General features: G+C 42.6%; 2 protein-coding genes across 3 annotated transcripts; one reads left to right on the forward strand and one right to left on the reverse strand.

Annotated features, from left to right (window-relative positions):
• Positions 1-3,242: 3,242 nt before the first annotated feature.
• Positions 3,243-19,372, reverse strand: LOC134439764 (alpha-1A adrenergic receptor-like). Of its 2 annotated transcripts, XR_010032843.1 has the most exons (4): positions 18,158-19,372; positions 7,269-7,401; positions 4,587-5,071; positions 3,243-3,763 (listed from the first exon to the last, which is right to left on the reverse strand). XR_010032843.1 is itself a non-coding variant. In XM_063189672.1 (3 exons), exons 1-3 carry the CDS (start codon positions 19,083-19,085, stop codon positions 4,744-4,746), a joined length of 1,389 nt encoding a protein of 462 aa, XP_063045742.1. In that variant the 5' UTR covers positions 19,086-19,372; the 3' UTR covers positions 3,243-4,743. The 2 variants fall into 2 exon arrangements, 1 of the variants encoding a protein (XP_063045742.1); XM_063189672.1 differs by having other exon boundaries at positions 3,243-5,071.
• Positions 19,373-21,573: 2,201 nt separating this feature from the next.
• Positions 21,574-24,687, forward strand: LOC134440411 (extracellular superoxide dismutase [Cu-Zn]-like). Its single transcript, XM_063190482.1, has 2 exons — positions 21,574-21,902; positions 22,381-24,687. Exon 2 carries the CDS (start codon positions 22,382-22,384, stop codon positions 23,054-23,056), a length of 675 nt encoding a protein of 224 aa, XP_063046552.1. The 5' UTR covers positions 21,574-21,902; position 22,381; the 3' UTR covers positions 23,057-24,687.
• Positions 24,688-27,209: the final 2,522 nt, after the last annotated feature.

Here is a 27,209-nt window from a genome sequence, read left to right on the forward strand (position 1 = left end):
GTCCTCAGAGATGTTTACACTAATCTGCTTCATCAACCACGTGCTATCAGGGACTTCGATGGATTGATTACTTGAATTATGAAACCATTTTTTTTACCTAAGGTTTTATTTATACTTTTTTAAATACTAAGTTTTTTTGTTTATTATTTGTACTCGTTTAGTTTTTAGGTTTTTTTATATATTATATACAGAAAAAAAACTGTTCATGAACGTTATCCCCGCAATAAAGCCTTACCCCTTTAGAGAGCGAGAATACATAATGATATATAGTTTTCAGGGTCCACGTTTTTTTTAAAGTATGCCTTATGCAAATGTGAGATGACCTTGTGGAATAATAAGCATCTAGCTGCTGTCACCCGTGTTGTCAAGTAGGGCGTGGGAGAATGGCTGGATAGGGAAATAGACCTTGTTTTTTTTTTCTCTCTTCAAGTTTCTATTTTGTCAGTATTGGTAACACTTTCGAATAATGGTCCCCTAAAAGTGTTGTTAACGCATTATTACCAATTATTAATGATCTAATTACAAAACATTTACAAATGTTTGTGAATGAGTAAGAACCAACCTGTGACTGCACAGTGGAGTGGGAATTTGCCCCTACTGGATGGGTTTTTATGTGTGTTTGCGTGCCAGACACTTACTGTATATCCAGTGGATTCGTCTGTTCTGCTCTTTGGAAGGACAAACTTCCGGGACTGCTGCAGCTGTGTGCTGTCTGCTGAGTTAACTTGGTATTTTGTACTCCTTTGCAAACATTTGTAAATGTTAAGTTGTACAGCTTTTTAAGGGACAGTTATTCAAAAGTGCTACCTCAGTATTCACCAAAAATTAAAGATATGGAGACCTTTTTTCTGTTACTGTTACACTGTGATGTTCTGTTGTTCAAAGCTTTGATTTTTTTTGTTGTAAAGAGTATAGTGTGTTCATTTGTCAGGCCGAAGTCCAGCTTTTTTTGTTTGTTAAATTTTATTCAGCCGCTGTTTTGTCAGACTGGTCAACTAATTGGAAAAAATAATGAAATGTTCACAGCCTATGCCATATATTTTTTGTTCATTTACAGTTATATCAGATTCTACAGATACACTCGCAATATGTCTGTGAAATGTTTATTAGTTGATTACAATTTCCCCACAAACTGCCAGGTATCACTGATGTGACTGAATTACATTAGTCCAAATAACTGACAAGATCAGTGAAAAGATTAATGGAAACATTGTCCACAATTCATCTGGGTTTTTTGTACCAGCACATGTTCTAAGCAATGCACACCTATCTCACAAAGAACCACTGTGACAAATGTTCTGTCTTCAAAGAAATACTCATGTATAACAAAAAAAATACCCGTGACCAAAATTGACAATGAAATAAAGTACTAGAGTTGTGTTTTGGGAAATTCATTTCTTTTTTGTAATGGGTAACACACATGTATTTCAGATGTTCCATCGCTGGCACATTTTGGTAAACTCGTTTGAAGGTAGACTATGTAATTTTTTAGAAGTTGTAGAACTTGAGCTGCCTGTTCACAAATGGTATCTTTTCAATGGGATTTTTCCCCCATCAATTTCTAAGTATTAATCATTACGACTGGGAGGATTTTTTTATTTTTCATGCAGAAGGTGGATCTTCTCTGCGTCCACCATTTTGAATTTCAAGTAATCAACATCTTTAGCTGCAAAATGTACTGTTCTGTGGTCAGACCAGTAAATATTAGGGAAATTTGGGAATGGTCAGCATAGTTGCAATACCCAATCCTGGCCACAATCCTACATACCTGTACTCTACCTTTAAAGTACGAAGGTGGTGTCAAACTTCTTCTTTTTTTTTGTATAGCTTTATTGTTCACACGATGTTAAGGCCACATGTATAACATCAGTTATTGCTTTTTAGTGTGAAAATGTGAACTCTCATTTCCTTGCACCCCTCTGCCACATGTTAAATTATTTAAACATGTATGAATGTGAATTCGTAAAACACCAGGACCTTCATAAAATGCCACTGAATTCAAGGTTAACTCTATTCTACAGAGTTGAAATGTGCCTCTGGGGGCTCCTGTACTGGGGACCAGCAGGATGTCGAGAGTGAGGTGGAGGCCAGCTTATCGGTGAACAACCAAGACTTTGTGCCCAAAAGTAAATGGTTCACTATTTGCGTGAAAGACAGCAGCCTCAGTGTTTTACCTGTTTTCTTTTTAGCATATTATTATACTCAAAATATATAAATGTATACAGATAAATCTTCACCCTGCAGTGTTGGACCTGTACGTAGATTTATGTGCTGAAAGAGAACAAGAGCGTAAAATGGCAAATGTTGGATGTTTTGCACTCCCATGGAGCTACGCAACACAACAGTTAGGGATAAAAACAGGGGCCTCATGTACTAATACTTGCATGGATTTCCAACTGAATCTGCATATGTGAAAATCTGAAAAGATACAGATGCACCAAAAAAAACCCAGATGTATCAATCCAGATTACACAGACATTCTCATGGTACATCCCATTTAATTTGAAATTCAATGTAAATGTACTTTTTCAAATCAATCTTAGTACATGTGAACATTTCCATGAGAGGTTACATGGGCCTACGTAGCTTTTTTGTGCTTAAGGAAACATTGTACGTGAGACCCCAGGACTGTAACAAGTGTCAAGACGTGTCCAGCACTGATGGTACAAAACAATCCAGAACCTGAACTTTCACTACAATCGGTTTAGCTAACTACTTTTAATGGAGATAAAATTAGGTAAACCTAACAACTAAATATTCTCTTTGTTAGACATATTTTTTTCTAAAATATTATTTTTTTCTAAACTGTATAAAAATTCAAATAAAACTCACCAGGATCTCCCACCAGTCTGTACTCTATATAAATAGTCAGATTTTGAAGGTACGGAATGAGTAGGCTACTAGAAGAGAAACAATGTGTGCGTGCACTGCGGAGAACACAGCTTGAAATTAATTAGCCCTTTTTTTTAAAGAAAGAAAGAAAGGAAACGAAAAAAAAAACCTGACTGTTAGTGAGGTAAACACAATTACTGAGAGTTGACGATGGTAGGTGTACCAAACACAAGAAAAACACTATTGGTAAATTGATACACATGAAATTCAAGCCCAAACAGTAGCAGGTGGAAGTCGTTTAACCCTGGAGGGTACAACTGAACACAGAGTTTATATCCAATGACCAAGGAAGTTGACAGAAGAGGATAAATGGGGCAGTTGTTCCAGGCAAGAAAAAGGGGGGCCAGATTTGAGTCCTCAATACATTGCATGTCAGTGCCTTTGTCCTACGTCCGGCCAAAACTGTCAGTGACTCAGTCTATGACTCCCTTTTTTTTAGATTAATAATGGTTGGATTTACAACCCCACAGACACACACACACACACACAATTCCCAAAACTGTTTTGTCGCGGTGCTCCACAACCGCCCAAAACAAGACAACCTGTAACTGAGACAGTCCACTGAAATGGAACACACACACAAAAAGAAATTCTAGATTTGACTTCTTTAGCACATCGGATGTTGTGTGGTCATCTGAATCTTCAATTGCCAAGGCCAATGCACTACACCTTTCATGTTTTGTCTATCTGATGGTATATTCTATACTGTATATTCCTGGTAGTCCTGGTATATATTTATTGTATACAAGAAATTGTATTAATGACAATAAAACGTTTTGAGCCTTGAGTCTTGAACCAAAACACAACACACTGAAAGGTTTTGGCCAGCGTCAAGGCAGAAAGATGGAGGGTCCCCACTGCAGCAAAGGTCCTTGAGAGAGCAAATACTTGCATTATTAATGAATAGTACAGCATTGACGCCATTTTAGTGATCTGACCATAGTGAGTGCCATAGTCACCGCCCCTTCTGGACCTCTCCGCCCATTCAACATTTTTGACTGCAATCTAATGGACAGATCAAACTTATCTTCCGATCCACTTCCCCGTCACCTTCACACATGCTGTACCTCCAAATCAATGATAACCAAGGGTGTGATTGTCAGCTTCACCTGTCCAACCAAAACTAATGCCTCTTTTCCACTGCCGGTTTTCTGGTAGGCCTACAGCTACACACAGCGTGACTCGGCCGCCACTTTTTGCTCTTCGATTGAGCTGTGTCGTGCCCAATCAAAAAGGAAAAACTGGCAGCCGAGTCGTGCTGTGCCGAGCTATAGGCCTACCAGAAAACCAGCACTGGAAAAGAGGCATAAGTTGTTTACATGTAAAAAATTGTAATTATTTGAACTATACAAGAGAAGTGCTCAGCCACTTAAGCCAGGGTTCCCTCAGATCCATCTGTACTGCCTGACTTCAGCATTGGTTCACGTAAAATATGTGAGGCACACATGATCTATTACCTAGTCTTTCACAAAGCCTAGAGCAAATTATTCTGCTTGCCAAAAATGAGTGGCCTTCCAAATCAAATCTATACTGCTTTCATATCTGAAATCTAGAGCACAAGTCCAGGATTAACCTGGAGTCTCAGTCTCCAACCACTCTCATTCAACATTTTGGCAAAATCTGACCCCCGGTCCAGAAGTAGAAGGGACTGACTTAGGCACTCTATTGCCAATGCATACAGTGAGGCCCCTTACTCTCAATCAGGTGGGAGCAAAGGGGTCCCAGGCCCAGGGAGAGACGAGTGCTCAGAATTAGGTCCTCATGACGTAGTATGTACTGAAGCGGTGGGGGACGAGGCCCTTTCAGATGACTTTATCCCGGGCCCAGCCAAAGCTGTCAACGGTCCTGCTCTTAAGGCTCTTTGACCTCCAGGGTGTGGAAGGGTCCGTCCTCTGGGCACGGCGCCAGTCCTGTCCCCGCTCCCCCCACGCTCGGCCCTGTGTTGCTCTGAGTACGATGCAGATGAGGAAGATGTCCTAGCGACGGGAGCCTTTTGCTGTTACCACCACCGGCGCCTTGCCCCATGCTACCTGTCGACCCTCGGTGGTGCGACACAGATGAGGAAGTGTGGCTGAGGTGGGGATGGGAGCGGGAGGAGGCGGTGCTGGTGTGGGACTGGATGCGGCCTCGCCAGCCGGGTCGGCGGGCAGCGCCCTCGTGGCATTGGCACCGCAGGATGCTGAGGATACAGGGAGTTTTATTTGTCATGTGCATACAATTACAGTACGAATAAAACATGCAGGGAAAGGAGATATAGTAATAAAAAAACCTTCTCTGTCATTGTGCCTCAGTACAGTGGAACAAACTTCCAGGGGCAACAAGACTAGGGTCATCTCTCTCAACCTTCAAGAAGTAAGTGAAGACTCTTCTCTTATCTCTCTTGTCCCTATTTACTGCACTACCTGCGCTGACCCAGACCTGGGATAGACTCCAAGGCATGGGTGTGTGTGACCCATGCGTGAATGTTGTGTGTTTGGTGTGTGGGTGGGTGTGTGTCTACACCTGTGCTCATGTACTTAAAAAAATGTTTCTGCACTTATTGTTCTGTATACTGTATATCCAGTGCATGTTGTATCTGCAAATGTTGTAAGCTATGATTATGTCTTTGATTATCAGTCGCTTTGGATAAAAAGCTACAGTGCCCTCCATAATTATTGGCACCCCTGGTTGAGATGTGTTAAAAGCCTTAAAATAAATTCAGTGTTTATTGCAGAAGAATACTGTCACACTGAAAATTGTAGGAAAATGTAGCCTTCAACTCAAATGAATTGTAAGAAAATAAAAAAATCCCTGACTAAAAAATAATTATTTTTCATTAAATCACCTGTTCCACAATTATTGGCACCCTTAACAATTCCCAGGAAATAAATATAATTGAAGCATTTCTGTCATTTCTATAGTAGTTTACAAAGTTTACCAGAGTATGTAGGAACATTTAATTAGTAATTCATCACTTCCTGTTTCCCTGGGGTATAAATATGACGTGACACCGAGGCCATTTCTCTTATCCACTCTTAAACATGGGAAAGACAAAGGAACACAGCATACAAGTGAGGCAGATGTGCATCGACCTTCACAGGTCAGGCAGAGGCTACAAGAAGATTGCCACTCAACTGCAGCTGCCCATATCCACTGTGAGAGGAATAATTAAGAAGTTCAAAACAACTGGAACAGTGGTAAACAAGCCTGGACGAGGACCCAAGTTTATTTTGCCACCACGCACAGTGAGGAGGATGGTAAGAGAAATCAAAAGATCTCCAAAGCTCACTGTTACAGAATTACAACAAATGGTAGCATCCTGGGGTCACAAAGTCTCCAAATCAACCATCAGGCGCTGTCTACACGCCAACAAGCTGTTTGGGAGGCATGCACGGAGAAAACCTTTCCTCACTCACAATCATAAACGCAAGCGTCTGGAGTTCGCCAAGCGGTATTGGGGCTTCAACTGGGACCGTGTGCTTTGGTCAGATGAGACCAAGATTGAGCTTTTTGGCAACAAACACTCTAAGTGGGTCTGGCGTACCACGAAAGATGCGCATGCTGAAAAGCACCTCATACCCACTGTGAAGTATGGGGGTGGGTCAGTGATGCTGTGGGGCTGTTTCGCTTCCAAAGGCCCTGGGAACCTTGTTAGGGTGCATGGCATCATGAATGCTTTGAAATACCAGGACATTTTACATCAAAATCTGTTGCCCTCTGCCCGAAAGCTGAAGCTGGGTCGTCACTGGGTCTTTCAGCAAGACAATGACCCTAAACATATGGCCAAATCTACACAGAAATGGTTCACCAGACACAAAATCAAGCTCCTCCCATGGCCATCTCAGTCCCCTGACCTCAACCCCATTGAGAACCTGTGGGGTGAGCTGAAGAGGAGAGTACAGAGGAGAGGACCCAGGTCTCTGGATGATTTAGAGAGATTCTGCAAAGAGGAATGGCTGAAGATCCCTCTTTCTGTCTTGTCCCATCTTGTGAAACATTATAGGAGAAGATTAGGTGCTGTTTTGTTGGCAAAAGGGGGTTGTACAAAATATTAACACCAGGGGTGCTAATAATTGTGACACACATTATTTGATGTCAAATAATTATTTCTTTATGTGGGATTTTTTCCCCACTGAATAAATGCACTTGTTTTGAAGGTTGGATTTTTCTCTTTTTTTCCATTAAGGTCCCATATTATTTAGAAAAAAAATAAAATAATTGGAAGCTAAGAAACACATCTCAACCAGGGGTGCCAGTAATTATGGAGGGCACTGTATCTTGAAGGCATGGCTGTAGTAATAATGATGTAATGTAATGTAATGTAATAGCGAGGAGGGTAGTAATAATGTTGTAATGTAATGCAATGTAATAGTGTACTGTAAGTGATCTTTAAGTACCTGAGGAAGGCCATCTTGAAGGCGCGGCTGTAGCAGGGGTAGATGATGGGGTTCATGCAGCTGTTGAAGTAGCCCAGCCAGAAGATGAACTTGGACAGCAGCTTTGGAGGACGCAGGTGGTCGTTGAATGACACTGCATGACAACACATAGATAAAATAAATGGACAGTGGAGGTCTCTGGGGAAATGAGAACCGTCACAAACATACGTAATGGCATTATTATTATCATTATTATTATTATTATTATTATTATTATTATTATTATACAGCATGAGATAACGAAGATCATGAGAGAGGGGACGTAGAGAAGGGGTAGTGTTGGGAAATGACCCTGGCCAGACTCAAACCTGGGTCGCCATGGACATGCAAGCCCAGTGACATTTTTCATTTTTAATTAAACAATTCAAATGTCTTCAAAGTCCAAAAAGAAGTTCACTTGCTTCCAGCCTCTTTCATTTTTGAATGGGCATCTGCACAGATGTGCCTTTGCACAGTTTCCCCAGTAGGTGGCAGTATGTGCAAACCATTAGAACCTGCTGGATCAGCAGTCCACTGCCCCCTGTGCACTGTACACCAATGTAATTCCTTTTTCAATATATCACAGATGACAAAAAGTCAGTGATGGTACAGTGCAGTGTTTTCCATAGACACCTTCCTTCTAGACTAGTGTTTCTCAATTGGGGGCTCTACAGCCCCACAGGCGGGCATTAAGGAGCCCTTGCGGGGCGTTGAGAAGGAGACAGCTGGGAGGGGGGTGGACTGGAGGGGGGGCATTAGCATTATCTCATTTTTTAACTAAGGGGAGTGTTGGCAGGCATATAATGGTCTCAAGAAAAAAGGGTTGAGGACCACTGTTGAAGACAACGACTGAGGAGTGAAACTTCTGAGGAATGAAATGTCTTTCATGCTCCAAACAGGAGTCTGGTTACTTAACTAAACTCTTTTGCCTGAGATGACCTGGACACATGAGAATCTTTCCATAAACCGTTCATCAACCTTATGGACATTCTGCATTGCTAACATATTACAAGTGGACAAGCAGATGAAACCTGCGATATCTAGTAGTAGTGTCTTCAATGACCATTTAATATCCATATAATATAATTCCAGTTCTTTATATTCAAAGGAATTATGATGAGGCGTAGACCATAGACCTTCTGCTTTGCATCTAAAATCACATATGCAAGACGATGAAAACTGCTACTTTAACTGTCATATCTAATTAGGGATGACAATATAATATCTTCATGACATCCAAAAGGAATTTGGATGACGTATATAGTAAGATGGAAGGCACATATCTCCATCATGTCCTCCAGGAATCATGATGATGTGTAATAAGATGAGAAGCATCACATCTGTCATCGTATCCATCTCACCCATGTGTGGTGGAATGTGCGTGTCAAGAGGTCTGAGAATGGGGACTGATGTGCGTTCCTCAGGGAGACGCACTCGCACTTGGCAATATCACCGCGGCACTCGGGTGATGACATGGACGTCATTTCCTGGGAGCTGTTGAGCGGTTCAATTCCCAAGCGCAAAGTGCCGCAGGCGGCCCATTTCATCAAGTCCCATTTCAGCAGTGACATGAACCAATATGACTTGGCCTATTGGTCATTTAAAATGCAATATGCTAGCTTGCTAGCTTTTTAAGGACAACAGTACTATACTGTATGGGAAAAATGCCCACCGCAGTGCCTCTATGAGCCTCTATGAGGAGTTACTGTAAGCTAAGAAGTCCCATTGGAACTCCAAGGGCAGCCCAAGTCTATGTCATCAGTGACATAATCCTATATGGCTTAGCCTATAGGTCGTATAAAATGCAGCGGTATGAGAAAAATACCCACCAATGTGCCTTTTTGAGCTGTTAAGCTGCCCGGTTCCCTAGTGGACTCCCTGGAAGAAGAGGTTTTTACCTCAATGGGACCCTCCTGGTTAAATAAAGGTCAAATAAAAAATAAAATAAGTGGAGACACCACAGACAGCCCACAGAAAGTCTATTTCATCAGTGACATGAACCTACAGTAGCCTATATGACTTGGCCAGGCCTATTTGACTAGGCCATTTAAATACAGCAGTATGAGAAAGACACCAGCTTTTAAAGGGCACCAGTGACAATGACAAAGATACCACCAAAGTGCTTCTACGAAAGATGTCCCTACATGCCTACAGTATATGACTTGGCCTATAGGTCATTCAAAATGCAAGAGTATGATAGTGACTCCCGCTTTTAAAGGGCAACAGTGTTACCCTCCGAAGGTACCCTCTGAAGTCCCTCTACATACGTATTGTATGTACAATGCTCCTACATTAAATATCCACATCCACAGTGCACGTCCAGTGGATACGCTTTTTTACATGAAAAAGAGGGCAACATGGGTCTGAGGTTTTCCTTACAGCTAGTTTTGGTTATTTCTTTCTTTGTTGACCAAATATTTAGTGATATAATGCGGAAGAATGTCTCACCGCAATTGTATAACAGCTTTTGTTCACAGAGACGCATCACAAAACAGCATCACACTGAAGGAGATGCTATGTCCAAGTAAGGCTATTATAAAAAAAAAGAGTACAGGAAAGAGAAAAATTCAACCGACGTGGCATGACATGAGTTACTGCAGAAAAACTGGTGCCTAAAAAAAGAAACGCTTTTCCAGAAGTCTTCTCCACAGTCTCGCCAACTTTCTTAAAAGAGACACACAGCTAACACTATGGTGGCATCGTAATTGTTTCAAGATGATGATGAAGACAAACTGACTCATCTGTTACATAAACTGTATTTTCCTGGCACACGCCTGTACATTTTCTCATTTATTCAGATCATGTCAAGTCAGTTCGAAGTTGCTTTTCAAGCTTCAGAAAATAAGGATATTTTCCTAGAAGGTATAAGTTAAACGTTGACATAGAGTAAATCGTAGCCTCTTGCAGCAGATGGGCCCATCGACGGGCCTATTCACTCTTTGCTGAAAACACTGACCTACGTCATACCAATATTAGTCGGAATATGAAGAGAGTCAACAATTAAGATTTGGTCATTATCATTTTGGTGACAATACGGTTATAGCCTAACAGAGGCTCTGCGGTAAGGGGTTTTAAGGCTCTCGGAAATGTCAAAGCAATGTTATGACATACTGTAGTTTAGTCTTTTCAGCAAAGAGTGAACAGGCCTGCAAGCGGGGCCCTAAGAGTCTACTATGATTTAGATGGACAAATTCAAACGCAATTTATGTCACATCCAAGTTATGACATGTTAAGTAACAATATTCCCATAGTCGGTTTCAGACTCAGCTACATGGCCTCTCCAATATTAAAGTGCCATAATAACTCGCATTGATGTTGTTACATAATCTCATTGACTACTGTGGGTTTTGAGGGGTGAAAATAGCATGTGAAAATTCCAGAAATTTGAGTGAGACCACATTTGTCTCTCCCCCCTGCTCAGACGCACAGACATGGCATCGAGCCTGAGAGAGACCGTGCCAGGGAAGTAGATTATGTCTGACTGATTGCTCGGTTTATGTGGTCCGTTATGGCGAGCATCAGACTGGGAAACTACTACACATAACAAATCGTCGGGTGGGTTTGTTTGGCTGATGTATTTAAAAATAAGATGTACCACAGCATCTACACACAGACACAGACACAAGGACACATGCACGCACACACACACATTAGCATATGTGCGCCCGCCTGTACACACACACACACACACACACACACACACACACACACACACACACACACACACACACACACACACACACACACACACACACACACACACACACCACTCAAAATAAGATTCCTCTGTGCCAAAACACACACACACACACACACACCAGCACCACCCTGACCATCCCCACCCCACCGCCCCTTCTACACACAAAGAGAGACAAAGAAAGAAAAATATAAATAGTAGGTAACCCGAGGCTACTGCTGCTTCATATCAAAGGAGACAGACACAAAACAGAAAACAAAATGGAAGAGTCGACAGTGGGGGTTCCGGAGCGTATGCATGCGCCCACTTTTGAAAAACCTGACAGACCTTTTACACCTCCTTCCTGACAAGGAGCCAACTGAAAAACAAAAAAAGAAAAAACAATAGAAATCCAGGGAGGGAACACCGTATCCTGTTTTTCCTTCGTACCACTTTCAAACGCTAGGTACCGTATCTCCATTGTCCAGACGACAAGTCACTCAGGCCGGCCGGAGACAGATTACGAACTGCTGATGGCTGAGATTTTTTATTTTTAAAAGTCAAGAAGTTATTTATTGGCATTGACCGGTGTCAAGTGTCCAGTCGCTTGCTTGCTTGCTACACATGTTTACATCAAACACAAGTGTGGTCCCAGATGGGAAATTTGTCCTGTTTATAATTGCAACGATGTTTCAATTATGTAAGTCCCATCGTTACTTTTTTGAAACGAGACCAGCTGCAATGTTGCACACAAACAGCAGAGGTCGAAGCGTCCGTTTAGTCCATTGTCTAAACAAAAACAACTGGATACGAGGAAAGAACCGGAATGTTAGATACGAGGTATTAATTTGAGGGCCTGTTATCGAGAGAGGATATGGAGGAATGTCGATGGGAAGAGCGTCGCATCAGTAAACACAATGTCTATATGCATTGAAAGATGTTTGCATGGCTGTAAACATCCTAAACCCTCTGTTTACAGTATATTGTTCGGGGATCTTCATTTGAGTTGAATACACAATGCTCATAAGTTAAATTGGGACTTACAGACATACATCATCTAACAGCAGCCAGGTGTATCCCACAGGACAGTGTGAGTGCAGGATGTAATAACACTGAAATGTTAGTCAAGTCTGTGTGTTTGCATCAAGCAAAAGTTAAAAGACCAAACTGCAGTGTGCTCTAGCTCTGTCTTCATACACAATCACCTATTCATCCGAGTCATGCTGCAAAGGAATTAAATTGTGGGCAACTAAGACCTCTTCCTGCTTTTAAAATACATTGAGCTTCTTTTTATGAAGTGAAACTAGGAATCTCCAGAGATACGTCCTCGCTCGCTCCCTGGCTCCCTATAAAACTCCTTGTATAAAGAACGAAACCTCTTTCAAGCTCCAAAGAGAAGTCTAGTTGCTAGCAACATTTTTGGATAACGATTCTCATGAGAATGGAAAAATGGTCAGTATTGGCCACAAGGCTACATGCAGCTCCTTTAACCATTTGAGCACAGCTACACTGGAGGTTTGCGGCAATGCAAACACTGCTGAGCTGTAAAAATGCTCCTCTTGTCACTTGATCAACTTGTGCACACCTGCACACTATATACCTGTATCACCTGCACAGGGACGGCCTTCGCACACATGCACATCTGTCTTGCTTTTTACATAATAGTCTGGGATCCCCACAGCGAAGTGCCCTGAGCCAAGGATTTGCAATCACGAACCACTCCTGACTTGTCATACGGGCTGTCCAAACTGATGCCAGAGGACTGCTCAGTTTGTCACAATTATCATTAATTCTGATCTCATGACTGGCGAAGGGGGACATGCAAAGCAGTGTGGAGAGGTAATTAATTTTATAACCAAAAGTAATTGTCAATATTGCACATAGAATACAAGGTGACTTAAGGACTTGGAAAAAATAAGACTTGGACTTAGACTTGACTTGGCTTTGGCACGACTTGGACTTGGACTTGACTTGGTCGAATGTGTCTTACGGTACATGCACACAGGGACGGCACGTTTCCTTAACCTCTTCGTGAGTAGAGTGAGTCTGAGAGGTTTGCGGGCTGCCTTGCACACTGCACAGTCAACGTCCACGTTCTATCTGCGGGCAGCAGCCATTCATTTTCAATGTAGCCCGCACATTGAACGCGGACATCCGCGCAGGAAAATAGACTCGAGTTCTATTTTCAAGGAGCAACACGGACATATCCTGGCAGGACGGACATTCGCCGCGCTTACACAGCGCTCCTGTGTGCAAGGCATGATTTGTTGTCATGTATTCTAACAGTTTTGGACTGATAACGGACACGTTCTGAGGACGTACTGTGGATGTCCGCGCCGTTGGTGTGAATGCAGAGTTGACTTGTGACTTGATTGGAAGGATTTGAGACTTACTTGCGACTTGCAAATTAGTGACTTGGTCACATCTCTGGTCATTACTATTCCATGGCAACAGATGACACACTTTGTTAATTCAGAACTTCTGTCCTGTCCTAACCTGGCCTTTGCTCTCCATACGCTTCTGTTCAATCATCATTTGTGAGGTCTGGGCTTGATCTCATTGGACAGTCACAGGTAGGGGAGTAAATCATAATCGATATGTATCGATCCTATGGCCGATGATTGAATCGAATCGAATCGAATCGTGGGGTATTCTTAAGTATCGAAAATAATCTCATCGCTGGCCCCTACCCAAGGCCCTTGTTGTTAATTGCACAACATAATAGAACTGGAAGTCGAATTGAATTGAATCGTACCGTATCATATCGTGGGGCATTCTTAAGCATTGAATAATCAAATCGCTGCCTTAAGAAATCGGTATCGAATCGTATCGTCATGGAAGCTGTGATTTACACCCCTAATCACAGCTTGCTTTCTATCCTGACTTTATAGCGTATAAAGGGATGGGAGAAAGGGGAGAGAGGGCCGATTTGGTCAAATCTGATCCAGTCGAATCAGACTTCAACAGAGTTCACCCCTTTCACATGAAATGGGTGACTAATTACACAGGTCCGGACCCACTGAATGAAAGCATGAATCAATTACTCTCCTTCAGTTTGTTAAAATTACATGTTTTGGAATCATTCGTATTCCAAAGCAAAGGAGCGTCTGTCCTGCCCTATGTAGAAGGCCTCACTCCCTAATCTAGTGCAGTGCAGCACAGCACCATTATACTCGCATGGACTCATACTTGAGATCTCTTACTTGAGTATATCCTACTGTACACCCTCATCCATAACTGAATTGTCCTTAAATCAATGCATATCCCTACATGGCTCCATAAACAAGGCCTGTAGATTAATGACTAATAATGTAAAAAGTGTAGCAACTCATTACATCATAACTTCTGTCCTATCCGGTCCTCACTCTGTGCAGGAGACATTAATTTCCTTTGACCCAGTAAGACACGGCCCCTGTTATAAATAAGCTGTTACCAAAATGGCAATGACCAAGTTGTAATGTATTGCTAAAGGCCATGTGCACTGCCATAGTGGTGTAGTACTACGTTTTTTCATTGACTATTACAGTGTTCCACTGGTGGAACAGCATGCGTTAAGGGACTGTTCAGTCCAGAAAAGCAACTGGCCTTCTATTATACTGTTATCCAGAGCAATTTACAGTTATTTAGGTACAGGTCATTGGTTGCAGTCGCTGCTAGGATATTGTAGGGTTAGGTGCCTTGCTCAAGGGCATTTCAGCCATGTAGGATATGGGATTTGAACCTGCAACCTTCTGACTCAGTTACAAGTTACAAACTGTTCGGCAAATTGATTGAAAGTTTTTGTCTACTGCTCTGTGCAGGACACCATGGGTCCATTTCAAACTAGTACCTCCCATCCTCTCCTTTTGGATGTGGCCTCATGCTTCACTGAAAACAATAGTTTCCCCGCTGTCAGCTTTGGCAGAGCAACATTTGAGAGGGCTTTTCCCCATTCATCATCCCTATTGCAAAACGAGAAAAGGACCTTCGAATTATTCTCTTGCGAGATATTGAATAAAATCTCTATCGTCAGTGACATCTTGCCGCGCATCACAAGGCCTCAAGCAAAAGGAAAGGATGCAGGGTACTACATTGAGTTGGACCCATTTACTTCCTTTAATCCGGCGCAGTCCAGTACCAGAAGCAGCTGTGACCTCATGGCCAGTTGCCTGGAGGAGGGAGGAGGGACTTGGGTTTGACCCCGGAAGGTTGCAGGTTCAAATCCCATCTGTATACAGTACAAAGAGTGCCCCCTACATCTCCTTACCCATGGCTGAAGTGCCCTTAAAGCAAAGCACCTATCCTCACATTACTCCAAATACTGTAATTGTAGATAAAAGACGATGATGATACGCATGGCAACTTTTTTCAACAATGTTTCTGGGCAATGATACTATAAGATGGGGTTTGGACTGTTAATCCCAATAAATCTGTGTTGATCTAAGCTCTGTTTATTTAAGATTTAAATGGACTATATAAATGCACTCCATATAAATATTAAATAAACAGAGCTTAGATTAACAGCAGACAATATTTACACTATTCCATAAGAAACATTTGGAGCTGATCATGATGTCGCCCAGCAACGTTGCTTAATAAATTGCTCTGTGTACCATTGCCTTGACTCAGTTTGAGTGAAAGCTTCAGCTAACTGTAATAATGCAAGGTCCAAAAAAAATGTGATAATTCATTAATTCCAAACTTCCGTCCTATTCTGCCCTCCCCCTGACATGAAATCTTCAAAAAAAGAAGTCAATTTTGACTTCCTTTTTAATGCCGGCAGTCCGGCAGAGCAGCTGTGACCTTGTGGCCAAGTCGCCTGGAGGAGGAGGCGAAGAAGAGAGAGGAGGCCAAGCCACACCAAACGCACAGCACGCCTGCAGGCCCGCACTCCTCAAACTATTAAGTAATAAAACAGATTTATGTTGTTATAACCTCCGGCTCAGGCCGCCTTTAGCCCACAACAGCAAGTAGCAGCACCCTGTGTGCCGCCGGTTCTGTCCAGATGGGCTGCTTCGTCGAGATGAGCTACGAACCCAATATAAGGATGATATAGTGTAGCCCCGAACCCTTCCCCTCTCACTCCAAACCCTAACCCCCCTAGCAGAGGAGGTCAGCGTGACGACGGGTAGCTGATCTCGACACGACACCGCCGCAACCACTACTGCGCGGCACACAAGTGGTCTGTCAAGAGGAAGAAAAAAATTAACGTTTAATTTCCTCTGAAAAGCATAGCAAAGGGGAAAAAAACCACACCCGCAAGCAAGGCACCCACTGTGAAAACATGTCTGCTTTTCTTACCCCCTCTTCCCGCTCCCTGCAGGGGGATTCTGGGGGTTATACGGGTGGCCATGGTGGAAGATGTGGTGTCAGAGCGGTCAGGCGGGATTGCAGTGCTGCCTCTCGCAGCTGCAACTCCAGTTCACGTCTGTGTAAAGCCCAGATTTTTCTGGATCTAGCATAGTACCGGCAGTCATATACGGGGGGTACCCCATATTGGGGCTGGGTAAGCTCTTGGGTCAGCTCTCTAGGGGGCAAAGTCTATAGCAAAAATACATTTACGTGTAATTACACAGGCTCAGGTATGGGTTATCTTTTTTGAAGGCCTTCACAACTAAAACGTAACACAGCCCAGGTGTCAATACTTCACCATCAAATATAAGTATTTTGTTTATGAACAATAGCTATGCAGAAATATTCATATAGTACTCTCCATGGTAGGGAATATAATGCTAGTGTTTAGGCTAGTGGCCCATGAGAAATTTACAAGTGAAAGGTTTGGTAACATTTTGGTAGTAAGGGGACTATGGTATGTTCATGATGAAGATACTAGTTAAAAATGAAATGTTTAATCATTCAGTCTTTTTCTACATGGTCGTGCATCCCATCTATACTGTATGTATGTATCTGTCTCTCTGTCGATTCTGTCTCTCTCTGTCTGATTAACCACCCCCTCCCTCTCCCTGTGTGTCGTCCTCTCATACTGTCCTTGCAGTCCTTGCCTCCTCCCCTCTTCATGATGCATGCTTAAAATTGTACATCGCACACACCTACTGCACTTACACATGCTGTTCTCATAGTTCACTGTTTTGATTTTATGAACTGCTTTCTACTTGGCAAGCATGTATGCACTGTATTTTCATATGAAAATAATTTGCTCTTGCATAAGAAATGTGTATGCGCAGCATATTGTAGGGCCCCATGGAGGATGTTGAAGCTGGCCCTTGCCGCAGAGCCTCTGTTATAACTTTATTGTCAACAAAATTGTAACAACTAAGTCTCTGTGTAATGTAATATCAATGTTGTTATGATGTAGTTCAGTGTTTTAGCAAAGAGTGAATATGCCCGTCGACGGACCCATCTGCACTAAGAGGCTATAGGTTTAAAAAACAATGACATAATAAAAATTACATAACTAGGAATTGTTTGCTATGTTCATTATAGGCCTATATGAAAATACTTTAGTTGTATTGCTTTCAGTCTTTTGCAGCATTGTTGTTTTTTACACATCTATCTGTCTGTCTATCTCTATATTGTCTATCTGTAGATGTATCTCATTCTGTTTCTTTCACTCTGATTAAAAACTCCTCTAGGCTCTCTTCCTCCATCCCCCCTTCGCGCGCTCTCTCTCTCTCTCTCTCTCTCTCTCTCTCTCTCTCTCTCTCTCTCCCTCTCTCTCCTTTGTTCGTCCCATCAACTGCCCTTGCAGAACTTTGCTTGCCCCCTCCCTCTACATGCCCATTGCAAACTAAATGTTGTTTCCAAATAACAATTTGTTCCTCTCTTCATATTTTTTTAAAGTTTGATTTCTATGAATTGACTACTTGCCAAGCACATCTGCATTTCCATGTGAAAAAGATTTGCTTTTGATTAAAGTGTATTCACACTGGTCCCTTGAACAGAGTGGGCTAGGTACTCAGTATACAGTAATGTAGTTCACAAGGCCCAACACAAACACAAACAAGTACGTTTCACATTCTGTTATTATCTTTCACTATTAGTTTGGTTTCATGAATTGGAGTATGCTTGCCAACCAGGTGTACTGTACTTTCATATGAAAACCATTAGCTTTAGATAAAAGTCTGTGCAGAGCTATATGTGCCCCTGTACAAAGTAGGGACCCTAGCCTGTATGATCCACACACACCCTTCAGCCATTATAGTCAAAACACTGTCAAATACCATCTGTCACACACATGGGAGAAATCCATACCTACCGATGTTCAAAGACAAGAAGAATGGAAACCAGCATAGGGTGAACATTCCGACCACCACACCTAGCGTCTTAGCAGCTTTCTTTTCCCGAGAAAACTTGAGGACTTTCACAGTGAGGGAATTTCTCCCTGCGTGCCCTTGACCTCTGCTTGTGACGCTGCCCTCGTGCATCTGAGAACCTCTGTGAATTCTAAGCGTCAGTTCATTTGAATTCATCTTCTCGCGCATGACTCCAGCCTCGAGATTTTTGGTGGTTCTTTTGACGACTATATAAACTCTGAAGTACATAACTATTATGACTATTAGTGGAATATAAAAAGACCCCAAGGACGAAAAAAGAGCGTAAAACGGTTCTTCTGTGATAAGACATTCAGTTAGGATTGGCGGTGGCGCTTGCTTCCATCCGAGGAGAGGACCTATCGATATCACCAGCGACAGTATCCACACGCCAAGCATGGCAAGAAGTGCCCTGCGTTCTGTCACAATGCTAGGGTATTGTAGGGGGTAGCTGACACCAATATAACGGTCAATGGATATCACACACAAACTCATGATAGATGCGGTGCAACACAGGACATCGAGCGCAGCCCAAATGTCACAAAATATCCTCCCAAACACCCAGTAGTCCTCAAGGATTTCCAACGAAGCAGAGACGGGCAACACAAATGTCCCGAGTAACAGGTCAGCAATTGCCAGATTTATGATGAAATAGTTCGTGGGAATTCTCAAGTGCCTGTTACAAATCACCGACAGGATAACCAGGATGTTTCCAACGATGGCGAGAATGATGAAAGTGCCGAGTACCAGAGCAAGCGGCAGAGCTCTCCAAAGTTCTACGGGAGCATGATCTGTGCCGTTTGGTGATGTTGCGTTGGTCTGGTTTAGTTTGTCTAGCCATTGTTGCGTTTTATCCTCGCTATCATTTGTCATTTTGGCCAAAGCGCCATAGCCATCCGCTTTCCAGGACGTCTGATAAAACTAACCGGCTGTCCACAGTGGTCCCAGTACGCACGACATTCAGCCCACCTTGGAATAAGAGTTACGGATAACTGGGTGACTTACAAAGCCACCAGTATCACTTTTTCTAATTGAGTCGGAGTTAGGCATCTAATTATCATCTCCATGTTGAAACTTGCCTCAGTCTCAGCAGCTAGACACTCAGGCGCGCGCGTGATGTACATCGCTTTCATTCTGGCCACACACTAGCGCGCCCTGCACACAGCCTATCCAACAGCCTAGGGTCTCAATGACGTTCTCTACGTAAGCACCCGGATTTTGATGTTCATTGATTTTTTTCTTTTTTTCAAATGTATCAGAACTATTTTTCCCCAAAATTCTAGCACATAAACGTTGTGCATACATGTCGCATTGGTAGGCTATAAGCCAAAGTCGCAATCTAACATCTCACGTCGACCCCTAAATGTGCTTTGGTATGCAACACATTCCATTGCTTTTAGCCGAGATAGGCATCTAGGTTTTACTCTAGGCATTTGTGAAAGGAGTCCTGTCCAGAAGCATTTTTAAACATCAGCTTTAAATTTTAGGCTGTTGACACTGTTTAAATAATTTGGCAAGGAATGTCTGCAACTGGATAAAGTCAGACTGTCAAGGTGGGCCAAAAACCAAACATTCATTTGTCTGAAACAAAAAGCACGACAGGTAACAATATAACTGCCACATGTGTGGATAAGGATGATATATCAGCAGGCAATATTGCATTTGCAAAATTGCAAGACATAGGAGAATATTTTATGTAAGCAACCACAGGTCATCAAATTCACACTTAGAGGTGTTAATACAAAGAATGATGATTCAATATTTATCTTTATAATTATCTTTATAAATGATTTACATATCAGTGTGTCTTTTAGCCCATCATACCTGTTTTCAATAGGTTAACTTGTTATGAAGATGCCAAGAATCTCTCATGCTCATCTCCTTTAGTCTTTGAGATATAAGGCCTTCTGATAAGGGCAACAGGAGAGACGCAATATTCACTGTAAAAATACCACCCGGAGCCTGTCTGGGAGAGATAATTCTCCCTCAAATATAATGTTGCCAGCTTGCACTGTTCTCCTATTATGGTCTGGCGTTACCTTGTCATTAATAGATGATTGATGGGCAGGTATGGGCAACCTGGATTCATTAGTTACAATCCAGTGCCAGCCACTCCAAATCAGGGGTGGGGAACCTTTTTCATTCGAGGAGCCACTTCAAATTCCTCCAATGGCCGTAAAAGTCCTCCAAGGGCCGCACTATGAACACAAACCAGGATTTCCCCCAGCACTTTAGGCCTATATTGAAGGCTGCTACCTTTAAAATTGTCCCCTACTTCTCTAAGTCCCCTGAATATAGCTTCATTGTAAATGTAATTTCTAATATTCCTTTACGAAATATACCATATTTCATGTAAAGTTGCATAACATTAAAATTACTTCGGGAAACAGATAAAACGGCACTCGAGACATATAGGTTCCCCACCCCTGCTGCAAATGAAGTGGTTTTACCCATTCAATTCTACCGGGTTATTGCCTGGTTGAATGATCACCTCGTTGAATTCCACAGGTAAAACCTGGTTATTTGGAATACTATGTGGCACTGAATTGTAACTACTGAAACCCAGGTTGCCCATCGCTGTTGATGGAACATGATGAATGGGGTCTTGGAGTGATGGTGTATCCCAAGGAGTAAGCCCTGCAGCAAAAAGGTCACAGGTTCAATTCCCAAACCCCCACACAGGTGGGTGGAGAGAGTGAATTACCAGCTGTGAAGTGAAAAGGTGAAAGCCCACCTGGGAAACTCCAACTCCTGTTGTCATTGTGACACAGCACTCCACAGCACACAAGTGTACACTGCAACGCCCAAAATTGCATTTATGCCTTACCTGTGCAAGTGGCACAGTGTCCTTCCCCCCTGCCTGGTTACTGCGTAGCTCTGAGCATGGCACCATTCACCATCCCCACACACTACTGATCAAGCTATAAAAGTCCTGAAAAAAAATCAGACATTTCATTTTATTTGTGGGGCTTATGGTGAACTCTCATGAAATCTCTCTCTCTCTCTCTCTCTCTCTCTCTCTCTCTCTCTCTCTCTCTCTCTCTCTCTCTCTCTCTCTCTCTCTCTCTCTCTATCTCTCTCTCTCTCTCTCTCTCTGTGTGTGTGTGTGTGTGTGTGTGTGTGTGTGTGTGTGTGTGTGTGTGTGTGTGTGTGTGTGTGTGTGTGTGTGTGTGTGTGTCCAAATCTGTGGAATCAGACTGTTTTATAGGCAGGACTAACAGTGTGGAATTGAGAGTAGGCTGTTTATTGTTCAAATGCCAAGCCAAGGGTAAGTTTATCCATGCCCACATGACTTGCAAAAACAATACAACGGGCCCAGTAGACAAACAGACAGCTTAGACATAAACCGATTAGCCCTATATAAATGCGTCTTGTTTTGCTAGTTAGGAGTATTTTTGAGTGCTTAAAACAACCCCTTCTTGTTGCTCTAGCGTTAGAGATAAATCGCTTGTCTGTTGCCTCGGCTTCACCTCTCCCAGCGTCTGGTTTAAGAGTGGTGAAGGAGATAAGGTTGCAGAGGGATACCATTGTTTTACGACGTGGCTACTTTCAGGAGCTGTGCAAGTTCCAACTGTTACAAAATCATAATTGAGTGGGAGTGGCAACTGTTGTTTTTTGGAGGGGACTCTGCGCTTTTACGCGTCGTTGAGATACCAACTGCTAAAAGGCACACTTCTCAAAGATATTAAGGTAGGCCTGTGTCATGCATGTCGCGTAACTTTTGATGAATTGTCACATTCTTACTAGTGCTGGATGTGGATTTCGAGTAGTAGGCTAGGTAACAGACTATGCGCAAGATATGCTAGGCAATGGAGTTGAGCAAACGTATTCTGCATTGTTTTGAGACTGACAAACACTGCCAACCCTTTATTCTGCATGCCTCATGGGCAGTTTTGATAGTCTAGCATAAGAATAGACTTCCTGTCTTTCTCCCCAGACTGCTGAAGTTTGCACATGAAAACCTTGAATGGTCGTATGTATTGTTGAACTTATGTCACCATCATAAGAAAAAGCATCGTCCTCACCTCAATCTCTCTTCAACTTTTATTTTATGTCATTGTCATTTCTAGACAATAGTGAGTCAAGGCAATAACGAGTCACTTTGGATGCCAAAACAATGCACAATGGTGTCAGCTAATAACTTGTTCTTTATGCATCATTTTGACAGAATGAAGAGTCCGTATCGATGCTTCTTCCTTATGGCCCTTTGTGGTTGCCAGATGTACCTCAGTAACGGCCACAACTACATAACTCCTCCTGAGCTCACAGAAAACAGCGGAGTTCTCTACGCTACATGTAAAATGCGCCCAAATGCCAAACTCCCCGCAGATATGCCAAAAATCTACGGCCATGTGTTGTTTAGACATGAGTATGCGCAGGCTAAGCTAAACGTGGCCATTAATCTGCAAGGTTTCCCAGCTCCAGATGAGCAGACGAGGGCGATTCACATCCATCAGTTTGGGGACCTGAGCGAGGGCTGTGCTTCCACTGGCGGTCATTACAACCCCCTCGGCGTTAACCACCCACAGCATCCTGGAGACTTTGGTAACTTTCAGCCATCGGAAGACGGGAAAATAGTGAAGATGCTCGATTCCGACGCGACGCTTTTCGGTGGACTATCAATCCTCGGCAGAGCAGTGGTGATCCATGCAAAGAGCGATGACATGGGCCTCGGGGGAGACGCCGGGAGCCTCCTTCATGGGAATGCGGGAGCGAGGCTGGCATGCTGCGTTATCGGGATGTCAAAGAGCAAACTCTGGGACAACAACTCCAACGAAGAAGGAGTTAACAAGATAACTCTTAGCACTGATCCTCTGGACTTTGTCACTGAATTAAAGGAATGAATCACACAGGGCGACCACGATTCTGATCAAGTAGCCTACTACAGTTAGAACCAACTGTCTGTCTGGTGGTTGAAGAAATTATTTCCCTAGAATGATCTTATTTAAGCATCACCTCAAAATGAAGTGCCAATAATCATTTCAACTGGTCACTATGTCAAGGAGAGAAAAACACTTTTCTTAATTCATTTGTCTCCCCCACAGTCAGAACCACATTAATATGGCCCGGGGCCCCTAGCCTACAGCTCGCTGGAGGCCCCCTACAGAAGGAAAATTTTGCGGAAAAAATGACATAGCCACCATCATAATTCTGAGCTAGGAATTAAGAACAGGCCTTATGTATTTCAATATATCTCGTCACAATTCTGCATAGCCTACCCCACCCGCCCCACCTTCCCCTTTGGCCACCCAAGGGGGCCCAGGCTGCAGCCATATCTAGCATGTGCATTAATCCGGCCCTGCCCTCAGTCTATAAATACAAAGAGTATAGGCTAAACCGGTGGCAGTTGCAACAGGGGATGGTTGCAACTTGCAACATCTAGGTTTTTTTTTCTCTCCAATCAGATAGCTAGAGTGATTACTCATACTGCACATGCTAAGCTGGGTGCCCCATCTTTGTACAGTACAAATACAATCACTCTAGCTTGTGTCTGGTAGGAGAATTGTTACTACCATCCCCTGTTGCAACTGTCCCTGGTCTCCTCAAAGTATGACATCTATCTCATAGCCTAATTTGAACAAGAGACACTTGCACTTCCAACCAGTAGGGTAACTGAGCACAAAAAACACATAATGTTGCTTTAGTAAATGAAAAGCTGGAACTAATTTTCAGGGTTTTTTAAAATTCAGAACTTAGCTTTTGAGGCCAGACTGCTGGTTATTGAATGGACCAGGTCCGCATGACTTGATGAATAAGACTTTAATTTGAAAATGAGAGGACGAATTCCTGTCTGAAGTGCTTGATATTGGCAAATGATCAGGCAATCAATGTTATGCCTTCCTTAGTAGATGGGGTAGAACATTCTTCATTTACAATTCCAAAACCACACAAGATAATAGACGCACACAAACAAAACTGACAGGAAGACTGAACAAAAGTGTGGAATTTTGCAGATAGCATATTGGACTGTTGTCAAAGAATGCATGTTCAAAGGTGTGTTGTATCTATTGATACATATTTTACTGTGTATTCTTCTGTCTACTGTTCTCCTCGTTGAGGCTCAAGAACTTCAATGATTTTCAAGAGAATCAGGAGATATATTTTAAATGTTGATACGTTTCCAAATAAGCCATGGTTTGTCTTTTAAAAGCCACATGCCAATGGTCATGCTCATATTCACCATTGAGGACACAGAGGTCCTGTTTTTCCCCGGAAAAGCCAAATTCATCTGAAAAGCAATGGCAAATTCAACGTCCATATGCCACCAACTATTCCCATTTATGGTTAACATGAAATAGAGATGAGTCATTTTTGGAAGAGCTCAACAAACAGACATCAGGGTTTCTTTGTCCAGGTGCAGGTCATAGGATGCGCTCTTGCATGAAAGAAACCACAGACTCTTTTCTAATGCCAGGTTTATTAACAAACAACACTTCGGCCTATACAACCTTTCTCAAGTCTTACATGGCCTAATAGGACTAATCTGTCTATTTGCATAAAGAAGACACTCTTTTCCAATGCCAGGTTTATAAACAATGTTTTGGCCTGTATGCAAAAACAGATGAGTCACATCAGGGAATGCATTTGGAAATGTAAGACTCATAATGTAAGAGTCGTACTTTCAGAATATTTTTTGAAATTAAGTATCAGTTGTTCATGTAAGAATAGCCATATGGGGGGGTGCTGTGGCACAGTGCGCTAAGCCCCCCACACTTGGGCTTGCATGCCCATGGGGACCCCGGTTCGAGTCCGCACAGAGTCATTTCCCAACCCTACCCCATCTCTCTCCACACTCACTTCCTGTCGCACCTTCACTGTCCTATCCGAAATAAAGGCCCAAAAAGCCCATAAAAATATCTTTAAAAAAAAGAATAGCCATATGGAATGAGAGCACAACATTGAATGTTAAATAAAGCTTAAAAAAGACAAGTAGATACAGTAGTCTACTGCACTTCTTCAGAGAGCATGCATGTACTGTCTGTTACATTTTGGATTACATGTTACATTGTTCATATCATATTGATGCACAGCTTTGTTATGTAACAGCACATTTACGAAATTTGGGAAGGTTGCTATGTATTTTGTCTTGATGTAAAAGTGTGTTGAATGTAGGTCTTAATTCCTCTGGTGATTGCTAATTTTACAGTGAATGTTCATCTCTTTGATGCACTGTACACTTGCCATGATAGTTACAGAGAGCCTTTGTTTCAGGTAACCTCCAATAATATTTGGAAGCACGGGACAGTGTATGTTTCTTGGCACCGAATCTTTCGCTACCTTTCCCCACATGCCTCTCCACAATTTCCTTTAATAAACTCTTGATTTTGGTTCTGTATGCATCATAAACCTGCAATAAATTCAATAAGATCCATATGTGTGATACAGTGTTTGTGGGGCTGCAGGGCTTGAAGACTCGCTGTGTCTGACTGAGGTCAGGTTATGGTTGTAATAGTAGATAAGGCTTTTGAAAGTTCAGGTGCGCACATCCACAAAGGCAATCCAGGTAGGCTACCAGACACTTGTAGCAGATAGTTTGAGAGTGGTCTGTACACATAAGAATACCTCTCATTGCCTGAGGAAGATCCAACAAGTCGACTGAAATGCTGAACGTTGAAATGTTGAAACAAAAAACAAAACAAAAAATGATGCGGTTTATACTCATACCCAGTGGGTACACCACTCTGTCACACAGAAATAGTGTCTGAAAACTGGTTGGCAAAGACATCCTTGAGGAAAGCCGGACTCAGGATAAAGTCATTTCAGTGGGGGGCCCCCACCAAATACATACAAATGTAATGAGAACCCATTTCTGGGGCCCCCCTCTCCCTGGGCCTGGGACAACTGACCCCTTTTTGCGGGGACAGCTGTCAGCTTCCCTGCCTTTTTATGTGCCCTGCAGAACTCATAAATCTAGCTCATTTGCATGTGGGCCTATGTCGAGGGTTTTGTAGATCACTTTGGATAAAAGCGTGGTGGAATGCAGTGCTTTGGAAGATATTGTAGGCTTACAGGAAGTCAGAGTGGGCTTATGTGCTTTCCACCACGTAACCCCAGTGGTTTAATAAAGACCCGATGCCGACACCAGGCAGACCCATCTGAGGGCGGGTCGGAATCTCCTCTTTATTTATTTGTATTGATGATTAGATGATTTATTAGTTTGTCCTCCAAACATCACAGAGGATGGTTTAACAGCTAAGCACGAGCAAGCATTTCAGAGCAAGAACTTGAAATTAAACTATACTATAGGCCTGTAACACCCAATGACATGGTTAGATAGTATTTTTGTGGAAGAAAAGGCTAGTATCTGTATACAGATGCTTACCCTTAGACAACAAATAAACAAAGAACACAGTGGTCCATAGGCTTTTCATAGCTCCCTACCGAAGACCCGTATAAGATGTTTAAAATGAACATCCATTTAGTCGTATGTTTTGATTAATAAAATATATCAGCGGGAGTGCAATAAACAGGCAGCTGTAGGCTACTACAGTTCCGCATGCGGGTCCAGCGGGGGGTGTAAACAAAGATTATATGGATTGTGGGAAAGAGGAACATGTCAGATATTGCAGAGGTTAAGCATGCTTCCTGTATCCAATTTTAGGCATAACTTTTAGTCCACTTTTTTCCCCCCGCTACGGCACAATCGTGGCCATCAGAACTTGTGTGCCTTGTGAGCGCAGCAGTGAGCCATAGAAGTGGTTTATGGTTACATGCATTCTGTGTCATGCCAATGGTTTCCATGTTCACAAATTCAGAGTTTATGTTTACGTAACTGCATGACTAATCAAAACTGTTCACATTGTAATGTAATGTATTGTTTATTATTCATACCTCTTGCGTGATATTTCAATTCTGTGCATTAAGGATACATCGCCACACACACCTGTGTTTTTTATCAGCTGAAGATCTGGGAACAGATGACATTTTGCCCAGTCCCTAATGGCTCACAGTTCCCCAGTTGAGGGAATATGCTGACACAGTATGCTTACATGTACG

This window comes from Engraulis encrasicolus, chromosome 23 (genome assembly GCF_034702125.1).
Source record: "Engraulis encrasicolus isolate BLACKSEA-1 chromosome 23, IST_EnEncr_1.0, whole genome shotgun sequence".
NCBI lineage: Eukaryota > Metazoa > Chordata > Actinopteri > Clupeiformes > Engraulidae > Engraulis > Engraulis encrasicolus.